This window comes from Gekko japonicus, unplaced genomic scaffold (assembly GCF_001447785.1).
Source record: "Gekko japonicus isolate JY-2015 unplaced genomic scaffold, Gekko_japonicus_V1.1 scaffold802, whole genome shotgun sequence".
In the NCBI taxonomy this organism is placed as follows: Eukaryota; Metazoa; Chordata; class Lepidosauria; order Squamata; family Gekkonidae; genus Gekko; species Gekko japonicus.
The window spans coordinates 604,247-632,092 of record NW_015175994.1 but is presented as its reverse complement, the minus strand read 5'-3'; the positions used below and the strand labels follow the sequence as shown (position 1 = coordinate 632,092).

The following is a 27,846-nucleotide window of genomic DNA, read 5'->3' as shown; positions in this document are numbered from 1 at the left end:
AACCCATAATAAAATCTAATTGTAAACTTATTAATTTGTTTTTAAAATAGCCTTGTTTGCACTAATTGTTCACCATAAAGCAACATGTATTTTAGGCAACTCCCTCATTCATCTTACCTATATTCCCTGCACTGAAAGTACCTATGAATTGATAAAGCTACACTGGTACATAGTTTGGCTGCACTGATTTGATTTGGGCTGAAAGAATGCAAATTTCCCTCCTCTGATATCACGTATTATAGCAAACATGAAAATATATAGCGGCTGTCATTTCCTTGAGTCTTATTTGAACCACTGTTTCTTGCATATTCTTCAGGTTCAAAAATTGACCTTTGCTGACATGATTCCTGTTTATGCAACTCTAACAGTGAGGAGTTTAAAGAAAAAAAGACCTTTACTAGCATAATCAAATGTGTAAATGTCTACCGATGATGGTTTCTTTTCCCATAATTTGTTTTGGTTCTAATAGTTACTGAGAAAGGCAGTGAGTACACTGGGCATTAAGACAGACCCTCAGCCACTAAATCCAATTTAGAACTATCTCTGGGCCCTACGGTTTCATCAAGCATTAACCAACACACACTTTCAAGCCTGTCTTTTTGGCTGTATGGGACAGGAATTCACTTCTTCCTAAATGAAAGCTAAAATTTTCTAGAACCTGGACCTTGTACTTGTGCTGAACACACAAGGTTCTTCCAAAAGTGTACTAAGGCTGCAGTCACACACACGAAATAATCCACTTTCACTCCACTTTCAATGCACTTTCGAATTGGATTTTGCCAGTTCACACAGTAAAAATCCAGCTGGAAAGTGCATTGAAAGTGGATTATTTTGTGTGTGTGACCGCAGCCTAAATCTACAATAGATATCAGAAACCAAAATTTTCCCATTTAAAATACAGGTTCATTGCTTCCACATATACACATAACTCTCACAAGGAATGGAATTTGAACACACAAAAAATGTATATATGCACCCCAACTCTAGTCCTGTTGCTCCAGAATAAACTCTTAGACATACAAGAGGATGTTCTTTCACTAAAGGAGCACTAGAAGACCACCTGAAATAAGACACTGGCTTGGATCTAAAGGACCATGCATAGTCTTACTGCATGCATATGGAGATTTGTTCAGGCATGCATTGATTACAGTATAATTTCCTAGAAGAACCTTTCAGAGCAGCATTCTGTGAGTAATAAGGAACTGGTATTAGCATGGAAAATGGAAACAAAACTCTGGCAAGCATGGAAGTTTGCCAGAGCACACGGGCCTCTTTGGATTCAAGCTTTAAGCAATGCATACCATGGCCATATGAAGAAGAATACTATTAAGTAACTTGCAGTGCAGAGACATAAGTTCAATTATTATTTTTTTTATCAGCTGAGAGCTATGTTTAAAATAGCACAGCACAACTGTTGAAGATTCTGTCAAATGGCATAGGATGATGCAAGTAAGACAAAAAATAAACAAACAATGCCTTAGCAACATTAGTAAGATGAAAGATATTCAGAAGACTACAAACTGCATTCATAATGAGGACAGATCTCCAAAGCCAACTATTCTAGATTTTCAGTTTAGGGTTTTGTTTTTTAAAAAGCAGCTTAAAAAATAATAGGTTCTCTGATTAGATTTTACCAAACTCCTGGAAAGTCAACTTGTTGATTTCATTAAAAGAACACCAAGTAACATTTATAGCCTTCTCAGTCTGAGAAGTGAAAATTAGTCTTTTATAGACATGGACATTAAAGAATTCATGCAAATGCACATCAACAATACTTATAGATGGTGTAAAGAATATCTAGCTAATAAAATCTTCTTTTGCATATTTCCTATTTTTAATAAGGAAGAACCTTGTGGCTTCTCAAATATAATTTCCTACTTTTTAAAAACGGCAGGTTAATATGATAAAAAAATTAATTCAACTACATCTGTAAAATCCTCATTATGGCCTCCCAAAAGACAAAGGTTTTAAAGTGATAAATACCAGTTTTGATGAAGATTAAATTCATATTAAAATTAGGACAGCATACAAGTAGCCAATCCAGAACTGAAAAAATGGAAAGATGTAGTACAACTGAATCGTAAAAGATTATTTTTATTTAGAGACCTTCCTGAGACTTGCAGTTAAAAACAACATTAATTCAGCTTAACAGTAAATCAGCCATTTCCGAAATATTGATTAGGGGTATAAAGACTTTTGTTGCAGTCTTTATAATGATCCAATATTATCAGAATGAACATTTGGTTCTTTAATGAATGATAGTTTAAGAATATTTGACACCAGGTTTAATTACCAAGCAAAACATCTGTTTCTTAGGCAAAAGGAAGATGTCTTCAGTGTATAATTAAGAACTGACTTGCAAAAAAGGTAAATGTTAGTGCCAGAAATTGTGTTTTTTTAAAGAAGATAAATAATCTCTTGTGAAGAGCTTCTCTAAGATGAGGCACTCCATTAACAGATCACTACTGAAGTAAAAAGATTCAGTGGACTGTTGAATGTGATCATTTGCCCTGAGAAGATTAAGAAACTGTTATATGGGTATCATATTTCAAAAGAGTACATACTGAACTTCATTTTGTAAACAAATTAAAATTAATGAATGGGTCCAGAATGTGGGCAGAAACACATTACTTCTTAAGAGAGCAGAGAATCATATCCCACCACAAAACAGAAAATCTTTTCAAATGGTTTATTGAGACATGTTGCCATCTAGGATAAGTATTTGCATATAAATGAGCAAAAAGAGAAGAGAAAAAAATCCAACATGGTGTTTAGAAGCCTAACAACCAGCACAGAATAATGTATTGCTTTAGAAACAAGTGTTAAAAGTGCAGCCTCAGGTCTTGGTATAGAATAAAAAGGAAAACCAACATAAGGAAACAGACGCAGTACACCAAAAGATATATGTAACAATGTTATTCTATTTAGGAATAACATAACAGGAAGAAATAATATCCCCCTGTTATAAGAAGATGAAGGAAGAAACAGCTGGCTACAAAATGGCCAATTTAGGACAGATTGAGTCTATCAGATTGAAAAGGTCAACTGCAGAAAGGCATGATGGGGGAAAGGTCCCAATAAGAGGTCACTCCTGTAGAGTTCAGAGGAATGATGAAACAGCCAAGAAAGGCATGCCTGCATTGAGAATATCCAAACATCAGAGAGACAACATCAAACTTTCTACAGTGAGTGTACAGTACATATATTTTCTACAACCTAAAGTAATGAAGTGACAAATAAGACATTTTAGAGACCTACTCACCTAAACCAGATTTTTTTAATCTCTTTAAGTGCTGGCTCATTTGTTTTCCAGTTGGAGATTTTTGCCCATGTTTCATTTCTTTATCAGAACTGTCTGCTTCACCATTTTTAGATTCAGACCCTTTAAAAAACAAACATTATACTGAAGTGCTTCCCCACTAGGGAAAAACAAAACAAAGCTAGTATTTAGGGGGGAGGGAACTAAGAATGACATCTTCATCTGCTACTCTATTTAAAGGTAATGTTTTCTGCTTGACAATTTGATTCCCTGTCACTAGAAGCAATGAAGCAAAAGCTCATAAATCCATTAAGTGGTGAAAACAAGTTTCTTGAATGTAGCAGTCAATAAAGATGTTTGCTAATCCACTATAAATAATCCTCTTCTCTCATAGTTGAGGGACACCTTTAAAAATCATAATGCTGCTATTAGAAGGGGGATAAAGAAGTAAATGGAAGAAGGAAAAATCTGCCCTTTGTAAAGTTAATTTTCTCCCATATCGGGGGGAAATCTACAATAAAAACTGATACATATCTCTATACAATCCATTCACAATGAAGCATGTAACAGCCAAAACTAAAGGTCAGGGTTGCACTGCGATGATTAGAAGGGTGCCAGAACACACATTCTTACAAAAAGAAAACTCGTATTGCAAGATGGAACTAAGAGAGAGTAATTCATACTCTCAGAGGAGTTGTGATGATCATTTATTTTGCCCCCTTATGAGCCTCATGCCAGTATGGAGTTCTTCCATTAGGAATTAGCATCCTAAAATATTTTTTATTATTTTAAAACGGCTATTTTTTACCATACTGTTTCCCTTCCTTTCAATATAACAGAGGTACATTCCTCCTCCTTTGAATTAACAAAATTGGTTTAGAAATATAACAAAAATCTACCATATGGGGAATACAAATCATTATCTTTACCCATCCTACATTTTGTATTATAGCTCTTGCCCAGAGGGAGGGCTCTGTGACTGGAAATTGGTGTCACAGACAGACCTTTAGCTATTTACCTGAAGGTGAATCCGACTGCTCATCAGACACCTTTAATGGTGTCAAAACAACACGAGGAACAGTCTTGTTTACCATCATTGAGACTCCATTTCTTCTTTTCTGCTGCTGTCTCAAAGCCTACAAAGAACAACAACAAAACAGAAAAATGTAACACAAAATGCTGCTTACAAGTGAATTACATGAAACACTCCCTTATCATTCAATTGAAACCTCTTAAGATAACGTTATTTATCTAGCTGCAAGTTTGCCAGGCTTCAGACTTCCCTATTTTATCCTATTTTCTTAAACATTATATTTATATTATATGGAAAACAGGCTTCTGGCTTTAAAGATAAGGAAGGAGCACCTTTAAATCATTTTCCAGAACAATTTTGACAACAAAGAAGCATACATAAACTGTTTTCTGTACCTTAGCAGCAGAAACATGAGAACCCATAGAATTTGAGACTAAGACTTCCAAGAAAAATAACATAAATGTTTCAAACCCAGACTAAAAATGTGTGTCTGTACATCTCTTGCAGGTGCATCTTCTCCCGTATACAGCTCAGTCAATCAAGTTAACACAGTGTCATCAGTATGTACAGCATGTAAGGGCTACAGTATTGATGCACTCACTCAGCCGTGAGTAGAGCTGCACAAAATCACTGCACATGGCAGGAATCATTTATTTCTACGGAGGAAATCGGTCCTAATCTTGGGAAACCTTGCAGCACTTGGCTTCTGTCTGCTTGACTTTGGGAATTAACCTTCAGAACACGAACATGATGGTGTTCTGGCAAATCTGGGGGAAAATGATACAAGAATATATAACTCAGAGGGGTGACTGTGTGAGTGTGTGTGTATTTTATAACCAGATCGGCTATGGGGATGATAAAGCAATACAAAATACAAACTGAAACTGTGAATAGTTGCCACGATATTTTATACAGTAAGCGAGCTCAGACTGGAAGGTCAGGAAATGTATTAATGCGAAAATATGCCTGTTACAGAATTTACAAGTGTAGATATTCAAGCTGAACAAGTCACAACAAATCAGACTGCTGCTGATCATCTGCTACCTGCTTGTAATCTTCATTTTACACTCTCATCATCTTTGATGTGTGTGAGTTTAAAAAAAAAATACATTCCACCAATGGAGATCATGCCTGGTATGAATTAGTATCCTTTGTCTCCTTACAAGCACTAATGACTAATGACTTGTGAGGTTAATTTTGTAATTGCAATACAGCTGTAACCTATTTAGTTGACAATGCCTTGTACATAACACTTCAAAAGCCAAAATAATTAGGAACAATTACTTCTTCCTTTGAATAATACTTTACAACACAAATTCAGCCACAATAAGACACGGTTGGATATTTTAATGCAGACTTATCAGATGCACAGAATATGAAAAAGACTGTCCCTGATTAAATATTTGAACTGACTGCTTTTTAACAACAATTTACATGCATTTGAATTTTGCCAGTATTTCCATATAGTGGGCTTTTTGAGTATACAGAAATAAGGGAATAGTTTCTCTTAAACCCTAAGCAAGTTTGTAATTCAATAAATAAATCGACTACCTATCACTGCAAGAAAAGGCTACTTTAACTTTATTTCCTTCAATAGTTTGGGAGCCTAGAATATATTACATTTCCTTTACAATGACATATCAGAGTTAAAATGGCTTCAGATATCAATGTTGAAATCCCCTCAGTATTGTGTCAGATCCAGATTTAAAAGACACACTGACATTGATTTCAGCTGAGCACTGTCAGCTTCTGTTGCCAGTGGTTATTATTGCTAGGAGGAGAACCACAGTGGTTTTACCCTGAAATGCAAAATATCTGCTAATCTGAAATACAAACTGGGGAAAAAATCTTTAAGTTCCTTTTTGATTAAGTCTCACAGAAGGAAAGGGAGATGATAAGTCTGCTCTGTCCCTCTTCAGTTTTGGCTCCTTTGATTAATCAGGAAGCTAACTTCATTTCCAGATGAAATTTTAGTGGATTAATTGAGTTAAGCCTTAGGTCAAAGCCTTAATAAACACAAATGTACATTATCTGGAATTCAGACATGAGATATAGTTCACACTTGCCTCATAGGGGTTAACAGAAATATAGCATTTAATAAAAACAAAACAAACAAGCTATCAGTGGTGATAATAGACTTTATACCTGTTTTACAGTTTCCATGCATGAAATTTTTCATAATTTAAAAATGTATCATGAAGTGATAATTCATCTCATATGTTGACAGATAGCAAATAGGGAGGTTAACTAAGCTCCCACTGGGCTGTTGTACAAGATTCATGGTGTGGACTAGGCTAGAAGGGTCATAAGTTGCACAGGCTCTGACTAGACAGCATGTTAAAGAAAAAGATCTCGGAAGATAAGCAGGGTCAGCCCAAGTCATTATTTGGATGGGAGACCACCATGGAATATCAGGGTTGTGATGCAGAGGCAAACAATAGCAAACCATTTTTGAATGTCTCTTCCCTTGAAAACCCCACGGGGATGTCATAAGTCAGCTGTGACTGGATGGGGGGGAAAGGCTAAAACTCCCAAAGTAGATGGCAGGAATCAATGGATATATTTCATTATGGGGGGGGGGGCACAGTGTAGTCCCTCAAGAATGCAAGTGGTGCTATTTTCCTTACTCACATACCAATTTATGTTATTATCAGTAAGAAATTATACACAAAAATAAAACTGGTCTGAAGACAGTTTTCCTCCCGCACACCATAGGTCCTTATGTTACCAACTCAAATCAGGAAACAAACTATATGAACCCAGACACAAAGAATACTTTCCAGTCTACATTCAACAATACAATAATACAAAATGCTATCCTGTCATTTGTATTTGAGAAACAGGTTTTTCAGACTGACACCATGAACAGAATAAATAAATATTTATACGTACTGAATTTGACACATAAATTATGTAATAACATTTAAATCTCTATTGATGTAGCATTTAATTATAACGTTGGATCCAGCCAGCTTTCTCACTCACTTCCAGCCTAATGCCCTAGCACACTGTTGCCATGCAGCCACTTCAGATGGCATGTTTAAAGATGACTGCATTGCTGAACTGTGAGAGGTGTGTGTCAGGGCAACAGAACTGTGTTCCCAAGAAAAGTGCACATACTGGACTATGGAATGTACTATGGCCAAGGGAAGCCTTGTGCCTAAGAAGCACGCCAAGCCAGATGTGGACCTGGAACAACAGAAGCCTCCTGCCTCTGGACCAGGATGAAGACCAGCAGCCCTGACCTCCATGCATGCAGAAACGGCAGTCGATCAGAGAAGCCATGCTCTGCAGAAAGGACAGATGTTCCTGAAAGAGAAGCCATGAGGGATTCCTTATTCCATCACACAGGCATTTCCCCACCACCACCTTCATGTGTTAACATCACCTGGAAAAACACACATTCCTCTCCCTTCTGAGCCATCTTAAGACAAAAGGATGTGCTTCACATCAGACAATAGCCAGCATTCCAGCCTTCCTGTCAACCATCAAGATAAAGCCGCTGTCAATATTACGAAATTCTTCACTTTATGTAACTCACACTGCATACTTTCCCCTGATTTGTTATAGTGATATAAGTCAGTTTGCATTTACACTTGTTTATATTGTTGAATCTCTTAAAATAAAAAATAAATAAATTTTAAAAAATCCAAAGCACCGGCCCTGCAACCTGATTGGTTCCTTCTCACCTTTGCCTTCCCCCCTTCCCCCAGAGGTGTCACTCCCTGCCAACCATTAAGTTTACAATTGCCCAGCCATTAATCCCTTTATGCCCCAATCAGAGTTTAAGGTGTTTAAAAAAAAAAAAATCTCCTGGGGACCAGGTGACCACAAGAGCCCTTTGCCTCATGTCACATTTTCAGGTATTTAAGGAGCCCCTCCATGGGCTCGCTCTCTTGCTCTTGACTCTCCTAACCCCACCCTGTCTTGCTGGTTCCATTCCTGTGTAGTTTGAGACCTTTCCACGTGTGTTGCTGGTCAACTCATGACCTCTTTCCTTAGTTTATCTCATTTTTCGCTGCAGAATGAACTCATCTTGCTGGACAGGTAAAGTATCACCCAACCAATGATACCTCCTGCTCATGCAAACGTCTCTGTATTTTCTATTCTGAATTCTTAGTCCTGTATTGTGTGAGTGAATGCTTGGTTTTAGGTTTGTATGCTTGGAAAACCTTCAGTAAAGAATTTAGTGCTTTATTAATCCAGCCTCAGCGTCTGTTCCTGGGTCCTGGGAACTCTGACTCCCATATACACAGGTTATGGTCCTGTAGTTAATGCCTGTTGTAATTTAACATTTGTAATTCCCCACATTTATTAATAAACAAGGCAATTTGGCTAACAACACATGGCTTTTGTTCAAGCATGTCCCATGATCCCCAGCATAGTCTTTTTAGTGATCAAATAGGATCCTTTCCTCCTTTTTTCATCAGCAGAATGGGATCCTTTCCTCCTTTTTTCATCAGCAGAAAAACTGGTTGGATCCAGCCCATGATATGCAATAACTGACTATATTTGCAATATATGGACTGGGATGACGAGGTCTATAAATATCGAGTCTATATGCTAAAAGTCCAGTCATGAAAATTACGTATAGCATAGATTAGAACATCTACAATTGTTCCATTAAAAAGTCTGCAACACAAAAGAATGATATATTATCCTCATATAATCAAGTTTAAACAAATATCTGTTTCATCTTTTATCATCATCAATTCATTCCACATTCAGGGACTCAGCCAACAGCATTAATTCAAGCCTGAAAATCATTAATTCCCATTCCTTCCTTAAAATTTTGTACAACATGTTTCACATAGCAAAGAATCAAAGTGCTAAGCATAAAAGCGGAATATGTCTGCAAGGCTACAATCATTTTATTTAACACACACGCTGACCTACAAAATTACTAAATCTGTACTCTTAAATTCATTTTATAAGCTCCTTTCCCGTATAAAAAGCCCATATACCATGTATATAAGATGATGTGGTTTCACCTAATTAGACTCAGGGGTCACGTTAGTATTTTATATATGAAACAAAATCTGGGAAATGTAGTACATTCCAAGTAGGGCAGCACTGGATGGCAACCCAAGGGAACTGGGTTCTTTCCAGTTGCTGTTTCATTCATAAATGTGCTAGTCTTTAACAATCAATTTACTATTATTAATTATACCCTCATCTTCCTAGCTTGCCTCAGTTGACACAAAAGGTCTCAGTCTCCTCACATTACCTTTGTAGTGAAAGAGCCACTCACAGCCCTGAATTCTCCTATACCAATCAGAAGCCTGAACAAATGGGAGAAAGAGCTTCTATAGTTCTTCCCATACTAGCATCATCCATCCAGGAGGTTGGGGCAACACAGGAGTTGGAAGAATCTGCATGATGGGCTGATGTATGGGTTGCATTGGAATATTTCTATACTACTTACTAACAAATGGTCCCAGAGTTCACTGCCACTGCCCCATTACAATACAAATTATTATAATTATTATCTACTATTGCCTATTTTGTTAACATCCACTGAACATAACTATAATGGAATGTATAATGGAATCCAAAGTTTAAGCTGCACTTTCCCCCCCAGTAAAAAAGCATGATTATATGCCTCTTAACTTTATAAAAATCACTTTTTGGTTGCTTTCCAGCACCAAAAGCAAAACACATGTATACAGATAAGATAGGTGGGCTTCAAAAGCCATGCTCACTTTCATATCACTGGAACCAGAAAGGTAAAATGTATCAACTAGTTCTTTCTGTGTGTGCTTTTAAAGGATAGACATTATCTCTCAAAAATGATTTTAGCATTAAGCTGTTAATATGGTCAATTGAAAAGTGTCCTGTGGGGAAATATTATCTCCTTTCCACCACAGTACAAAAGCAAACAAGCTAACTAAGAAGCAGATTATATCCTGCTGCTCTTAATGGCACTGCTGTTTGTTATTTCAACAGTAAAACAAGTTTAGAATAAAAGCAGAATTTTTCTGAAACCCATGTCAACAAGCAAATGGTTCAAAACACCATGGAACTAACATCCAGTTTCTCTCCAGGCAATGCATGTCTTGCATCAACATTCAGTAAACTGGTCAGATACCAAATTTTCTGGTAAAGAGGAAAGAGCAAGAAGCATTTGCTCCAGGCATCATACTAAGATTGCAGTTGTGTACCAGTCTATATATAATAAATTCATTTGCTTTTTGAGAGCACATAGATTCAAGCAGAAATCATACCAAACAATGTCTTCTGCTGGTCAACAAAAAACATGTAATCAACTTCCAAATATATAGGCAAGACCTTGAGTTAAAGTTGCTTATAGTCTGCTCTCATTTCCCATATTCTTGGCAACATCTGGTTGTGGATCAATGGTATAGTAACTCATATGTAACATAACATATATATACAGAACATAACAATAGTGTATTAATTCATATGTAATTCCAAGCCATGTTTAACACAACTATGGGTTTCAAATCCATTCCAGATCTGTTTCTGATTCTGGTTTGCTGGCTGATAGCAGCCATGTTTTATCAATTCAGATATTACACCAGTGTCGGAGATGAGTCAGTCAATAATGCCTAACCTATTTCACTTAAACAGTACTCTCTCTCTCTCTTTTCGGAGCTTCAATAAATATTTGGTCCAACTTTTGAAGGCTTCTGATAACATGATCATACCCATAAGAACATAAGAAGACCCCTGCTGGACAAGACCAATGATCCACCTAATCTCCTGCCCACCCTTTCCACTGCAGTCTTCTTTGAATACTGAAATTGTAGCCCCATTGGTTACTGGAATTCCAGAACACCATGAGTATCAAAACAAGGAGCTGCAGTGGGAGGGGGAAATTAACAAAACAATTGCCCTCCTCCTCTACCACATGCAAAAGTACCTAGCACAAGCAGAAACAGAAGTTAAGATCCAAAGCACTGCATTTATGATTTCTGTGACTGTCAAGGAAATAATTCTAACTATGAATCTGCATGAGAAACTACAGGGAAGTGAATGCTAGAAGCACACGCTATGCTAATATCAAATGACCCCGTTTTTTCAAAAAAATCAATTTTGTTTTCTGTGAAACACAAGTAAAGACCTATGCACAAGAAGCATTGTAACACCTTCATTAACATATGATATTTACAAAACATAAACGTACATTACATGACACAATAATAGTTAAGGATTTCCGTCTCTTTGCAGCTGTAAAGCTTCCAGGGAAGGCACTCAGCGGCTGATCCTAAGAATGTCGTTCTTAAATCATTATGATTGCTTTAGAATTTCATTTTGTTCCCTAGATTAAACACTGGAAAGAGAGGTTTATTATATTAAGGGAATGCATCTGTAGGTTCCCCAGGTTTTTTTTTATGCCATTAGTTTTACTTGAAGAAGAGTTACAGGGTTACAGTAAGACAGCAGCCAGTATTGGCAGTGAACCATTAGTTGTTTATTGTGGGAGCCCTTCTGGCTCTGCTGCTTGGCTTCGAAAGACACAGCTCTGGTCTGGCCCTCAGATGCCACACACTCACCAGCTGAAGAGTATTTCTCTCTTCATGGGACAAGTCAGTCAGACTGAAATCCAGTTATCACCACTCCAAACTTGTCTTTCTCTGTAGCTTTCTCTATAGCTGTGCTTCAGGGAAAGGAGGGTGCAGAAGAGAGTCTCCTTGAGTGGCTTTCTGAGGCCTGAGTGAGGTCACAGCCTCTGCCTGGAGAGACTCTACAGAACCTGGGGTCATGATTACTTTGCAGACCAGAGATACCACCACCTTCTCTGAAGCTGTGGGCTTCACTACTGGCAGCACAGTTTTCCTTTGCTTCCACCATATCCTCTGTACTGCTGCTATCATGCGCTATTGGCAATGCTGTGTTCTCTTCTTGGGAAGGAGTGGGAAGAAAGCTACAGCCAGTATAGAGGAAGCTTCCTGTAGTATCTGTCACTTTTCCCCCTCTCTCCATCAGTCTTCTCTCTCACAATTTCAGACCCTTTCTTACAAGAAGAGTCAAACACAGAAGCTGCCCCAGCTCATGCTGGCACATCCCCATCAAGATGACCAGATGGAGCAGGTGCCTCATGAGCTCAGTGCACTGAATTTTATTGATACATGTATTTGTACTCCACTGTCCTTCCAAGGAGCTCAGGGTGATTGCTTTGTAGGCTATCCTACAATTGGGAATTGGGCTCCTCTGAAGACTGATTGGTCCCAAGCCAATTAGTGAGCTTCAGAGAAGGGCAGGGGGTGTTAAGCCTACCTTTGTACAAAGGAAACTGGTGCTCTGAAAATACAACTTGAATAGTTGTTTGCCAAGTGAGCAACAATTAGAGAAGCCCAACAAATCTGAATCACCATGTCAGCCATTACCAATGCTTCTCCTTGTAAAAGCTAAGGTGCATATGAGTAGTGCAAATCACTGACACTACCTTTTCTAATAGGCTGAATGGAAAAGGTTTCTGAATTATTTTAAAAAAATACTACACAGCAAGAAATCAGGATGATTACAGCTAAAATAAAAATACAGCCATGTTCATAGTGCTTCAGGCAGTCTACTGTGTACACGATTTATTCCCAGAACATGCTAAAGTTTCGGCTTCTGTTATTGCAGAACAGATCCAGTAAGTTAATATCAGGTGGTGTGTCACATACGATTGCTTAACATCTCTATGTATTCAGAGGCACTGTAGGCTATTTGTAGTGGAATGGGAGCACATTATATGTCTATAAAAGCAATAGAAAGTCTGAAGAGTGGATATACAGTAGGAGAACTAACTCCCAACAGCAATTTTCTGAACAAAAATTGCTGCTTCAAGTTCATTTACCTATCAGATAGAATTTACAGTTCTGTATTAAATCAAATCCAGCTGCCTACATCTGCTAGTAATGAATACCTGGAGCAAAAAAAGAAAGGAGTGCAGGAAGGGGGAATATCCTTAGGCCAAAGCACAACACATCAACTTAAATGTTCAGTGTTGTGTGTATGGAAGGAGAAAAAGCTCTTCTCTAAGATTTGCAATAATATTTCTTCCAGACAACTGTAATTATTTTAAAATAAAACAACTTCCCATTGATTTCCTTGCCATATGTACTAATCCTAATGCAAAGATTTGCAGTTCCTTTCTGAATTTGTATGTTAACAAGATATCCATAATTGCATTTATGGATTTCTCCCTCAGTTTTTTGTCTTGTTGTTATCAAGCCTAGTGCATCCTACCAAACCCTTAAACTGTGCCACTTTATCTCTCACTATAGCATCATTCAACCATTTGCTCTCCTAACATAATGATTCTTAAAGTGAGATGGTAGTTCAGATTATTCAAAGGTTCTATTATTATCAGAGAAGGCATCAACACTTGCCTGAACAGTCTCCACTGAATTTCCTGAGCCAGCCAGGATACTAACAGTGCAGGCTTAAGTAGAATTGAGTTTTAGTGAGAAAGGCTTGCTATAAATGAAGTTAATTAAAAAAAAATTAAGATGATACCCATCTAAACCAATAGGTTTAGAATGGAGTAACTTTGCTTAGGAATGCACAGTTATTTACTAACAAGCTCTCCTCTTACACTGTCTTAAGGAATATCATTACAACACAGTATGAGACATAGCACTATAAAGCCAAGAAGGAACCATCTGGAGCATCACCACTGAGTGCACAAGATTAGCCTAAAAGTTCTCTCTACTATGCTAAGTCCAATTGAGACAGCTACTGCAGGCAGTGAATTTGGAGGTGACAACAACATCCCACCCCTCCACTTATCTTCTGTGTAACCATAACAGCTACTTCTGACTCAACCCCACCTCCACCCATGCTCTAGAGCAGCTAATCCTCCTTGCTCTTTCAGCCCCTTCCCTAGACCAGGCAACCCAAAAATGATGCCTGAACTCCTATGAAAGTAAAGACTCTTTAAAGAGTTTGAGGATCAATGCAGGGCATATGTGGCTTGTCAAGCTGTTTTTTAAAGTAGAGTGGTGGGAGTGAGGAAGAAAGGAAAGTTAGCTGCTCTGGCTCCCAGGCAAAAGCAACACAGCACAGTGGTGGTGGCTGGCCAGCACTGCAGACTGTGAAATGCTCTGAGTCCAGCTCCGGGCAAGCTGATCAGGGTTTACACAGATGCCATACTGCATCAGAGGCCTGCATGCTCCTGAGGCAGCATCCTAGCATGCCATCCCCCCAAGCCACGGTGAGATGGTCTGCCCCAGCTGGAACATGGATTTGGGAGGCGAAAATAAGCATACCGTCACTGCAAAAGGTGCATTCAGCCCACCTTCATGGGTCATGTTAATGTGTAAATTCAACAAGAAAGAAACAAAAGGAAGCTGAGCAAAAACTGAAATGGGGATTTTGGAGACAGAACAGCAGGGCTTCAAAATCTGGCAGCATCCTTTATGCTAGGGAACACATATTTAACAGCTCAGGTAGCAGTAAAATGACATCAAGACAGACAGTTGGCACTAGCTTCAATTACAAGACCTTAAGATCTGCCTACTCATTTCTAACTACAATATGCCAACATAAGAAATTCACATAATTGCCAGTCCAATATTAGCTTACCTGTTTAAGTGCCTTTTTGGTGTGCTGCTGAAAGGAAGACACTAGCTTGCTTTGCATTGGTGCATTCGTAAGTCCTGAGTCCCGAATGGAAGACACTTCTTCAGGTGCTTGCTTTATGCAAACTAGGAATACAAAAATAAAGCACTGAGAATTTACAAAATTCAGACAGCAAACATTAACATAATTTCACTTAAGATGTCACAGAACTGGCAGAACAGGGAGGATTTTCTAGGCTGACCTGCAACATAGTTACGTTGTAGTTACGTTGCAGAGAAAATGGAATATCAGAAAGTAGTTACGTTGCAGAGAAAATGGAATATCTGCAAGATTACTATGGAGAACATAGGCAAGAAAGTAAGAGGGAACAATCAACTGTCAAATAATCACAGTACTGCCTAGTGCTTCCTCAGGGGAAACTCCAGAGATCTGCCTAAAATTGGTCTGATCTTTTTTCTGCTGCTAGTAGAATTATAGGCCTCCATCTACAAAAAGCATCTGCATGGCCACTGGCAATGATATGACACAATGCTCAGTTTTGTCAAGATGTAAATTTTTGATTGTGTGCTAACACATGCTAAATTCAGTGAATGCCTTGATACATACAAATTAACATCTGTGAAATGTCTTCCACTATAATTTGAAAATGTACTCTTCCGTCTCCAATCATGTTAACAACTAAACTGAACACAGTGTAAAGAAAAACCATCAATATAGGAAACAAAACCATCATTTGAGATTTAAACATTTTAAATTTAACAGAATCAGAATGTCATAGAATTTAAAAACCTTAAGAGACTGCTTGACCTGGCTGGATAGTGGTAATGCTCAACTAGAGGGAAATAAACAGATAACTAAATTTGATCCAAAGATCAGTTTCTTAAATAAAATGACGATCAGTGTAAAACTAAATATTTTGAAACATTGTGAAAAAGAATCAAGTTTCAAAAGCAGGTGTCCGTGTACCTAGCAATCTAATAAGGAACAGCATTTACACAGTGCTTTAAGTGGTCAATGTGCTCTGCATACACTATAGGAGAAACACCCAACCTGCAAGGCCAGCCAGTATTATTATCATGATACTGCGGCTGCAGAGGGGTAAAGGAGGCCAAGAGAAAGATGGTTGCTTAAGCCACCTCAGGGCCAAACCAAAAGTGATTAGGATCTTCCTTATATTTTTAAAAACCTAATTTGAAGACCCAGATGACTGTCTTGGAGAGAGGAAGGGTCAATGGGGTTGTGCCTGCAGAAAACTCTTGCCCTGAGCCCTGCCCCCCAAATCTCTGTGGATTTAATTTTGGCATTGTGCTTCCACTAACATTCTGGGTTTTCCCTTGATCCCCTGAGATTTCCCCCAAATCTGCTTTGGTACCAAAGGCAGGTTTGGGACAGTGTTGAAGGGGAGGTGTGGATTTCCACTTCCTTCTGCAAATATCCAGTGCCATTTCCCCTGCTGCCTGCCGTTCCCCTCTCACCTTGCCACCAAATCAATCAAGAGGGCTTTTCTACACAGGGAACAGGGTAGTACTGTACAAAATGCTTCACAAAGTTGCTTGGATAAATTACTGGGGACTGTGGTCTATACTACTATGCGTAGTTTGCTGCGGGTTGGATCTTATTGTGTAATTTTGCATCATTTAATGTGTCATGTTATGCTCTGCTTCAGTTCTGTTTTTTTAAGATTTCTGGTTGGTTCTACAACCCAAATCCTATTTCACTGTTTACTGAATGTCCCATCTTGTTGATTGTATTGACTCACTCTGTGTAATCCGCCTCGAGTTCCAGTGAGCAAGGCAGACTATAAATAATGTAAAAAAATGAACAAATAGACTGCTATAGTTTTAAGACACTATAGTGATATTTTTAGTACTGATAATTGTAAACAGAAGTAGTAGAAAGTCCACTGAGTCAGTGGATGGTGGAAAGGGAAAGCACAGATAAAACCTCTCCACAGAAACATTGTAGGTGAGGGTGTTTAACCCTTTGCTTTCCTCTTCTGTAGTTTAAAAATGTCCCTCCAAATGTCTTCCTCCTGGGGAGGAAAAGACAGATTGAAGCTGCTTGTATCTGCCTCCCCCCCCACCCAGGTAACCAGCTTTGGATGGACATTTTTAATCATGAAAGAGGCAGTTCCAAAGTTTCAGTCCTGCAAGGGACACCAAGAATACTAAAACTGTTAACACTTAATATCTGAAAATCATGAGGCAGCTCCAGGGGGAAAATGACATGGGCTTTAAGCCACTTCATGATGCATTTGGCTTCTTGGTCTTTAGAATACTCTGTGATCATGTTTCCTTGCACCTGAAGGATTAGAAACTTACTTTAAAAAAACAATAGTAATATATTTTAATGCTGAGATTTTAAAATTACATTAAAAAACTAGGATTGCGCAAAAACTGTAATGAAGACTATGACCTGTGAATTACTTATTACCCACTACTGGCCCAAGAAGCAGGCTGAACTGCTTCAGTTTTTTTCATGCCTACTGCTGTCTTTGACAAGAGAAGAAACAATAAATATGTCATTTTTCGGTGGTGGATTCCATCAACATTCCAGAATTCAGCTGGTGTGCAAGCTTAGGTCATATTTTTGCAAACAAACAGCATGTCCATACTGAGCCCAATTCATGATAGAAGCCTAGAATGGGTAATTCAACAACAGCAGGTTTTCATGCATACCTAACAGTTTGTTCTTTTTTTTTTTAGACATTCCTTTAGACAAGACATGAAGATACAGTAACCTAAATACAAAATCCATGCAGAGTAAAATTAGAATTGCAGAGTAACATCATAGAGTAACATCATAATAAGAGTAGCATCATAATAAAACCTAATTCATAGTATCACTTATCAGGCCATGAGACCGTGGCACTGCAAAAAAACTTTGCTACTGTTTCAGTTATTTCTATACCTGGATTATCAAGCAAGAAAAGAAGCTTAAAATCATCAGGGGTCTCTAAAAATTGGGCTAATATGGGATATAGAAGATCCCGACTGGACTCCAGATAGAGAGGGCACTGGAGGAGAACATGGGCAACAGTTTCAACACAGTCCTTCATACAAGGACAGCACCTGGTAGGATAGGGAATCCCTTGGAATCTGCCAGATAAGATAGCTGAAGGAAGAACATTAAGTCTAGCCAAGGATATGGCTCTATGCAAATTTGGAGCTATAAGTTGATAAAGGTATACTGCTGGAAAGTTTGCATTAGGAACAATCCCCAAATTTAAGGGAGAACAGGTTCTATTAGCCAGGCTATAAAGAGTTTGTAGCTCTGATCCCAATAAACTAGACTTTATTTTTAAAAAGGCCTCAGACTCAGAAAGCATAAATAAGGATTCTAGAGATAAATTCAGGGAACATTTTGGCTTCGATGTATGATAGCCAGCTGGAATTAACAGATTCAGAAAGTAGTTGGTACGTATAAGTGAAGGGATCAGTGTTGAAATGGAGTCAAAACCAAAATTTAATAGTGTGGATGTATGCCCTAGTAGCCAACAAATTCTGACCGCACTCCAAACATAAAGCGGCATATAGAACACACATTTGTTGTTGTTCAGTTGCACAGTCAAATCCGACTCTTCGCGACCCCATGATCTTTTGCAGAAAGGTAGAGTGGACACATTCAACTGAAATGTCCATTGCGTCAATCCAGAGAGGTACCCCATACAGTAACTGAGTTCCAGTTTTAACACTGAAGGCTTTAAGTGCAGCTGGCACATTCTGGTTACCTACCTCGAACAGAAAAATAAAAGCGATAAATTGCTGCAGCATTAACTTTAACTACATTAATAGCCATTCTGTGATGGTAGGTCCAAGTAGCATTAGATTGGAAACAGATGCCCAGATATTTGAAGTGCTTAACCTGTTCAAGTTTGTTGCCATTAATAATCCATTTATAGGATTTTGGGGAATAGGAACGACTAATACCTTTGATTTTTCATAATTCAACTCCAATCTGTTAATCACACAATATTCATGGTTCAGTAAACAGTTTAATTCAACACGAGAAGTAGACAAAAGAATCGTGTCATCTGCATATAATAACAAGGGAATAAGAGTAGAGCCAAGTCTAGGGCTATGGCCATCAACTAATGACAAAAAAGGGGCAAGGTCATTTTAAAAAAGGTTAAACATATGGGGGACTAAAATGCACCCCTGCTTTACCCCTTTCCTAATACAGATCTTGGGGGAAAGTATCCCAGATGAAGAACACCGGACCTGACAGGATGTGGAGGTGTGAAGTCTTTTAATAAGAAATAATAACCTCTTATCCAAAGACATCCCCTCAAGCTTTACCCAGAGAAGTTCCCTTGAAACAGAATCAAAAGCCCCTTTAAGGTCCAAAAAGGCAATATACAGTTTAGACCGTTTCCTTCCTACGTACTTATTGATCAAATGAGCGAGATCTAAACAGTGGTCCAGAGTTGACTTCCCCTGGCAGAAACCCACCTGTTCTGGTCCTAAAATTTTACTAAATAAAATTCAGGTACTGAGCTTAATTTGCAAAAATTTAGCATAAAGTTTCCTAATGACAGACAAGAGACTAATTGGTTTAAAATTAGAGGGATTAAGATGACAACCCTTTTTGTAGATGGGAACAATTATTGCATTGGTCCAAGCTGCTGGCATCTGGCCAGTCTTATTTACCATGGTGAAAAGAGCAGCTAGCAGGGAGGCCCACCATTCTGGGTCAGCTTTCAATACCTCCGGGATTATCACAACTGGGCCAGGAGCTTTGCCTAATTTTAATTGATCTATAAGAGTTGTTATTTCCTCCGGGGAAACAGGAGGCCATTCTGGGAGACCATTCAGGGGAGAATAAACCAGTTGAGTTCCATTAAAAGAATCTGCATAAAATAAATCAGAAAAGTATTGGAATCATGTATCAAGTGTGATAGCTGATATAAAGGACATCTCAGAACGAGTAGCACCATTAATTATGGCCCAAAACTGCCTGGTATCATTCTGGGTAATAGCACCGAGAAGTTGTTCCCACTGTTTATTGATAAAGGTCAACCTTTTAGTCTTTATAAGATGAGGTAAATGATTTTTGAGTATTTGGTACTCTGATGGCAAGCAGGTAGCTGCGGAATGACGATATTTACAGTAAATGGAATGTAAATGGACTTTCATATTCCGACATTCTCGATCAAACCATGAAGCAATTTGAGATTTTACTACTTGTTTGGATGTAACCCTTCTAGGTTCCTGTTTTAGGGATTCAGTAATAAAATTTAATAAATCTCCATAGATTTGTATTGCCTCTAAGGGATTGGAAGAATTAATTAATGAAGATTTAAGATCTAAACCAGTGTTCGATTTCAATAATTTTGGAATCTTTTGGCCTAAGTCTGGAGATCGGGAGATCTTTGGCAGAAATTCCACGTCCTGAGACACAGCAGATGTGGAATTCCAATTGGTATAAAAAACACATATCAAGGGTAAAGTAAAGGTAAACACCAAGGCGCACAGAACGCTGTTACCTTCCCAATGAAGTGGTACCTATTTATCTACTTGCAATTTCTTACTTTCAAACTGCTAGGTTGGCAGGATTCTATGGATTAGACCTCCTGAATTTTAGAAAAAAACACTTTTAATTTCCAAGAGTTGAATGTTGGGGTAAAGAACCAGTACGGGGGGCTTCTTATGAAAAAGGAGAGGTTTTCCTGAGCTGTAGAAAAAGTATTGAAACTCTTGATTCAGCATAGCAGATGGGTTTTCATAGATTAGTTTACATCTAAGAACAAACATCAAGCGTACTGAGATCCAGATCCAAGCAGTTGTTCATCAGCCTGAGCCCCTTGGTCCTATTTTTTCATCTGCACTAAGGGAGGGGGGGATTCTAGCGGTAAGCTTTCATGCTAAAAGGACCCCTCCCCAGTATGTTGGTACTATTAGCAATGGCTGTGTCAATCTTGATGAGAATAATTCTTTAGATCAACTTGTTGAGCTGGACTGACTTCCGGATAGTACTCCACCCATGACAATTAAATTTGTCTCCTGGAATATAGTGGGGTGGAGCAACAAGGCCAAAGATCATGATTTCATAAATTATCGTAGGTCCTTTGATATTGTTCTCCTACAGGAGACTCGGGCCCTAACTCCTTTATTCCTTGAAGGATTTAAATCCTACTCCTTTCCAGCATCCAGGGCCAGTAGTGGCGGTCAACACTATGTGGGGTTAACCACCTTTGTTTCTTGTAATCTTAATTTAAAATCAACTAGCCTTCAAGATTGCCCTCCTATTGCTCAAGCCACCTTGATTAATTGTGAAAATCTTTCCTTAATAATATTGAACATCTACATTCTACCCTCCTCTGACAGATCTACCCTGTCTACCTATTGGAGTAGTTTGGTTGCATACCTTGAACAGCTAGAACAAAAATTTCCCAATGTAGAAATAATCTTAGCTGGAGATTTTAATGCCAGAGTTGGTAACGATATCTTGTCTCTTCTCAGCAATTTGAGATTCGATCAGGATGACTTTTTGCTTCTATTTACTCCTTCTATGAGATGCTCTAGGGATAATTTGTCAAACCCCGCAGGTTTGGAACTAGTACAGTTTTGTACCCAATTTTATAAAATCTGGCCGAACGGTCTAACAAATTTTGACAAATCGCATGAGTATACATATATTTCCTCAGGAGATGTAGTGTTATCGACTACATCTTAATTTCCCCCTCCTTTATGCCTTATGTTTCTGACTTTATAGTTGGCAATCAGACGTTTAGTGATCATCTCAATGTCCCCCTCCCCAGTAGGAAAAATATTGTTAGCTCAAAATAAATTAAAGGGCCAAAACTGTTTTGATAACTGCTTCAATGTTTTCATGCTGGAGTGAATTAGGCTCATTTTCAGCTCTTGCACCCACTATGCAAATAAGAGGAGATGGGTGCCAGAGTTGAATGGGCGACAATATGGATAATGCAAGGATGTGAGAATTAATGGGATTAATGAGGAGCTGCGGGGGCTCAAGTGGTTAAGACGCTGAACTGCAGGCTGTGGAAGGTCGGTTGTGTGTCGCATGACGGACTGAGCTCCCGTCTCTAGTTCCAGGTCCTGCCAACCTAGCAGTTCGAAAGCGAGAAATTGCAAGTAGATAAATACTTCGGTGGGAAGGTAACAGCGTTCCGTGCGCCTTGGTGTTTAGTCATGCTGGCCACATGACCATGGAAATGTCTTCGGACAGCGCTGGCTCTTCGGCTTTGAAACGGAGATGAGCACCACAGCCCTAGAGTCGGATTCTACTGGCTTTCGAGCAAGGGAACCTTTACCTTTAATCCATAGAAATAATGCTTCAGAAGCTGGGGCAAGGACTGAAATGACAGCAAAAGGGCCTTCAGTTCTTACAGTGGTTTTTGCATATAAGCTTGAGTGTGACTAATTTTCCCCATGATAAGCAATTATGACTTGCTCAAATACATAAAGCAACTAAATGTCGTGTGTCTGTAACAATTAGTGATTTACAATTGTATAAATGGCAATTATGGCTTCTACAAAGCCATCTGAGTCTACCTTGTAAGTACTGTTAGCTGATACAAAAATACATGCATTGTTTTATTTAACTGTTGGACTAATTCAAAAAAGGATATGCCTGGTATCCCAAGGAAAATGGATGTTCCCTCTTCATTTCTCAGAATTAACTATGGTTTCACATTACATGTGCAATAGTGCAACTATGGCAGATGCCACTGAAGCTGAAGTTCTATGCATGAAAGCAAGTACCACTAAATTTGGTAAAGCTTACTTATCAGTAAACATCAATAAGATTTGACTGCAAGAACAGCAGCAAGGTTATATTCCAAACCGCAAGGATAAAAGAACAAACAAAATGCTATGATTTACTGTAGTGTATCAAGTCCTGACAAGTCCAGACATGTCCAGAGACAAACCTCAAGCTTCGCTCCTAGAGACAATGGACCAGGTGGATCCTAGCCCACCCCAATCAGAGGGACTCTCGGCCACTGTAAATAACCTATCGGGAAGTGGGGTGTGTGTGTGTTTTGGGTGGTGGGTTCTGAGGGAATATAAGCCAGCCTGCGAGCCGGCCAAAGTCGTCTTGTTCCTGACTGAATAGAGTACGCTTTGCTGAAATCACTCTCCGTCTGCGTACTTTTCACTTACTTATTTTGCAGGGCTACATGGCATTACTGAAATAATGGTTTGAACATGATGACCAAAAGCAGCTCTCATGACCTTATAGAAGCTATTTCCAAGACATGGGTTCCTAATATTCTCTGAGATGCACTCAAGAATGACTTCACATGTTTCCTATGCAGTAAAAGCAGCTATCATTTGAAAAACTGAACACATGAAACCATTATCTGTGACCAGTTACCATTGTCTCCTGTCTCTTTATGTTACTGGGTAATTTCTTAGGAGAACAACAGACTGAAGCTGTGAACTCACCCCAAAGCTATAAAAATATCTTGACTCAGGCATTCTAATTCTTTTCATGTTTATGCAGCCCAATGGTACAACAGTACAGTATCATGTTTTAAAACAGTTTTAGAGAACTAGCCCAGTTACATTTGTACATGAATGGGCTTCAATCACATTTATACATGGACTAGCCTGATACCCGTCCTTCGCTACAGTATTTAACTTCCGTAAATCCAGTTATAATACTGATGATGTAAAGTTTGAAATGTAACATTTGTTGTAGGAATTCTAATGGAGAAAATTGTAGTGTAAAAAATGAAGTGAGACATATGTACTTTTTTGTTCTCTACTGAAGGACCTCTCTGTAGACTGCTGGGGCGGGCTCCCTCATGGCTTTAAGCACCCTGCAACCACTGCTGTACCTGACAGACAACCGCCTGTTAGGTGTGGGAGGTGGGGGGAGTGTGTTGGAAGCCATCAGAGAGGCTGGGCCAGCAGCATCGCTAAGGTGATCCTACTGGGGCGGCGTCCCTGATAGATTAAAGTAGCCTGGTTCTGCTCCTACACCTGACAGACACCAGCCTGTCTGGTGTTGTGGGGATTATGTTTAACGGCATCAGGGAGGCTGGGCCAGCAGCAGGGCTAGGGCAATCTTGCTGAGCAAACCTCCCCAGCGGCTGTAAGCATCCTACCTCCTCTCCCCTACACCTGACAGGCAGCTGCCTGTCCAATGTACTAGGGGGAGGAGTATTAGAAGCCACTGTGGAGGTGGGACTGGCAGGATCACTAAGGCATTACTGCTGGGGCAGGCTCCCTCGTGGCTTTAAGCACCCTGCAACTGCTGCTGCACCTGACAGACAACTGCCTGTCAGGTGTAGGAGGGAGGAGCATGTTTGAAGCCACAGGGAGGCTGGGCCAGCAGCTTTGCCTCACCTCACAGTAGGGTTGCCAAATCCTACCTTAAGCCACAGCAGGGAACTCCCGGCTTGCTCTGGGAGCACCTGTGCGCGCGCAAAGCGTGGGCGCACTGCGAGCACGTTACCCGGAAGTGACATGGCCGCGTCGGACACACCGGGGCAGGGCTGCAGTCATCTGAGGGAAAAACATAGAGTTTTCCCTCGGATGACCATGGCCCGCCCCCGGCGCGCCCAGCGTGGCTGTGTCACTTCCGGGTGACGTGCTGACGCCAGGCACGTCCCGTGCTTTGGGGGTGGGGTTCCCCCTGGGGCCTGATCCGCCGGCAGTGGGGAATGGGCCTCTGGGGGGGGCTTCCTTGCCCCCCGGGGGGACTTGGCAAGCCTACCACACAGGCAGTTGGCCACTCCTGATTTCCTCAACTGTCATTAGCTCTCTGCAGTCCCCTGTACTTTTTGTTTTTTTACCTCAGAACGCTGAGCTCTGTAGCTGATCCAAATTTAGTGTTTCTATGTCAGCGGGTGTGGCCCGGGCATTGATTTTACAGTGAGGGGACTTTCTTTTATATATATATAGATGGGCTTCAATCACAGGCTTTAACTAGTGAATTCTTTTTTGGTTCCTGATAAAGCAGGATGGAATGTATTCTTTGGACATCCTTCACTTTCAAAATATCTGACATTAGCACTTGCAGGGCCGGCCCAAGGTTTCTTGTGCAGTAGGCGAGGCTAGCTTGTGGCACCCCCCTCCCCAGGCGAGGCTGCCTTGTGGCACCCCCCTCACCGTAATCATCCTCTGTTATATAAGCTTAACCAAGCTTTCATCACATGCTCAGAAAAGTCTGCCTATAATTAAAAACAAACAAACCATAGAAGCAAAAAATCATGTATTACCACCAAATGAAAATGCAAATTTTATGCATATATATATATATAACAGAGTTTGACCCTTCCCTTTCCTGCTCTAAGAAGAAACATAATATAGTATACTTGTTTTTCATGCCAAACAAGCAGGACTGATTTTAAATAAAATGATCAGAAAAGGCATTTTCCTTTGATATTGCAGTAATGTTTCTACTGGAGAACTGTCTACAAATAACAATCTAACAAAGCATACTGAGATACTGAATTTTATGAAACGCATCCTTAAGGAACCAAAATGCACATATAAATATCTGATAAAATCAATATTTTTAATAGGTGGCAGAGAACTATACATGATTTGACATAAATGGTCATACACTGTCAACACACATATATATGAAGGAAACACCTCAATCACTTTGATATCTTCAGCTTAACTTAGAAAATCAGAACAGGCTGTGTGTGTGTGTGTGTGTGTGTGTGTGTGTGTGTCTTTGCCAGCCAGCCAGTTTGGTTCTTTTTTTTAAAAAAAGGAAAACGATCAGGGAGTTAAACTGTAATACAGATGTATGCATCTGGGACCAACAAAGAATTTAAATAAACTATGTAGCTATTTTGTGCAGCTCCTAACATTATAATTAACATTCAAATGCCTCCTTGGAGAAAATAACATGGATATATCTTTAAGATGATATGCTAACATTTCAAAGAAACCAAAGCTGCAGAAAATATCTGGTAGCAGAAAAAAGAACAATGGGTTTTATAAATTAGTGAATTAGTGCACAGTTTATTTAAACCATCACCTAGTTTGATATGACAACCCATAAACACACCTCCAACTTGTTAGATGTTTAATGGTTCAGTAATTAAGAAGGCAGAGGATGGGGGGCTGCTGGACAAGAAGGTACTGCTGCTGTTGTCCCTTAGGCGCATACCAACATGAGAAAGTGAGTATCAGTATTTGCTGGTAGAATTATTAGCCATCGTTCTCTGACTAGGCTCTGAAGAGTTTACCCATGGATTTACTCAAAAGTTTAAGAACATAAGACAAGCCCTGATGGGTTACACCAAGAGTCCCTGTAGCCCAACATCCTATTTTCCACAATGGCTACCCAGATGCCTAAGGAAACTCTACAGAACAGAACGTTAAACCCTTCCACTTGTTGCCTACCACAGAAATCAGCATTCAAAGGTACACTGGCTCTGAATGTGGAAGTTCCCTTTTATCTGTCACGGCTAATGACCACTGATGGACGTTTCCTATATGAATTTGTCTAATCCTTTTTAAAGCCATCTAATTCCATCAGTTAATTAAAAAGTTGTGTAGAGAACTTCTTCACACAAAGCATAATTAATGCCACAATATGCATTATGCAGAGGATGTTGAGATAAATTCATGGCTATTAGGCATGGTGGCTGAATGGAAGTTCCCTGTTCAGAAGCAATGGACGTCTAAATAGTAGTTGAGGAGCAATAGCAGGGGAATGTGCCTTGTTTCAGCATACCTAGAGAGATTTTTACCTTTTTCTTTTGAACAGCAAACCATCATGCGATATCATAAAACTGGTTTTGAAAGCCACTACAGTTTCCAAACAGATCTGCCAGTGACCAAACCACTGTAACCAAATATATTAAACTCTGAAAATGGGCTGCATCTCAGAAGCTCCCAAATCATATAAAAGCTCCACCAATAAGAATTCACAAATATTACTCTATTGAAAACAGTACAACACTGTACTCAAATACAAAATCAGTACCAATGGACTCACAAAATTTACAAAGTCCAGTTGCCAACTGACCAAATAGGATGTAATTAAGCAATCAAACTAGCCAATAGCTGAGACATCCTATAAAATTGGGAACAATAACATTCAAAGATTACGATAACAGCGAGGAGTAATTACATTCAGAGGTAACAGTAACAGTGATACAAGGTCCTGGAATAGTTCCCTTGTCCATAAGAGTTCTTCTTCAGTCGCTATGTTCCTTTCTGACGAAAGTGTAAGCTTATTATCCCGGACAGGAGACTGGGAGATTATCACCAAAGGTCATTCTTGTGGGAGGCTTTAAAAGTTATTTTCGCTATTTCATTCAACATATATTCATTCTCACTGGAATACCGACTGAAGAACTCTTATGGAAACAAGGGAACTATACCAGGACCTTGTATCACTGTTGGCAGACATGCTGGTGCCAGTGGTAGGCCTTTGAGAAGACAAAACTAAAAAATGGCGGTGTGGCTTGCAAAAACCATTTAAAGAGATCCCTTTAAATGGTTTTTGCAAGCTGCACCGCCAATGCAGTGCAACTCACAAGTGAGTTGAATGCCTTCTCAGTTGACTAGCTAAGTCATCCTGCCACGGCAGTGACTCCAAATAAACTGGCAAGGCAAGTCAACTGAGAAGGCTTTTAAAGGTTCCCTTTAAATTCCAGCATTTCAGTGATTCCTTTCACTCCTGTCGCTTCCAGCCTAACAGGCTGAAATAGCTTGCATCTATTTCACCTTAAAAGGCTGAAATGGATATAAGCCATTTCAGTGATCCTTCTCACTCCCCCCTGCTTAGTGTCTTAACATCCGAACTGTGTTAGTTCGAGTGCCGCGCTGGTATGAGCAGCCAGCCTGTTGTCCCCAGCTCATCATCCACCCAGCGATTCGAAAGCTTCAGCGAGTAGATAAAATGGGAACCACTCCTTAGAGAGGGTGGGCACACCAATCTCCCTTGTGGGAGGGTGTTAGCTGACGGTTGGGACGTCCTGATCGAGGTTCGGAAAAAGGCAAAAGAACTTCTCGGCTACAAAAATCCCTGCAGTGGATGTTTCCGGCCAGGCGGTGGCAGTGTGGCGATTTGACATACGGGT

The 27,846-nt window shown here is 39.5% G+C and overlaps 1 protein-coding gene across 1 annotated transcript in view; it reads right to left on the bottom strand.

The window, feature by feature from the left end:
* The window catches only part of ASXL3 (additional sex combs like 3, transcriptional regulator), a 167,848-nt gene that overhangs the window by 32,292 nt on the left and 107,710 nt on the right, over positions 1-27,846 (bottom strand). The window contains 3 exon segments of the mRNA XM_015426393.1: positions 3,263-3,382; positions 4,278-4,395; positions 14,829-14,950. Coding sequence (XP_015281879.1) covers positions 3,263-3,382; positions 4,278-4,395; positions 14,829-14,950 — 360 coding nt within the window.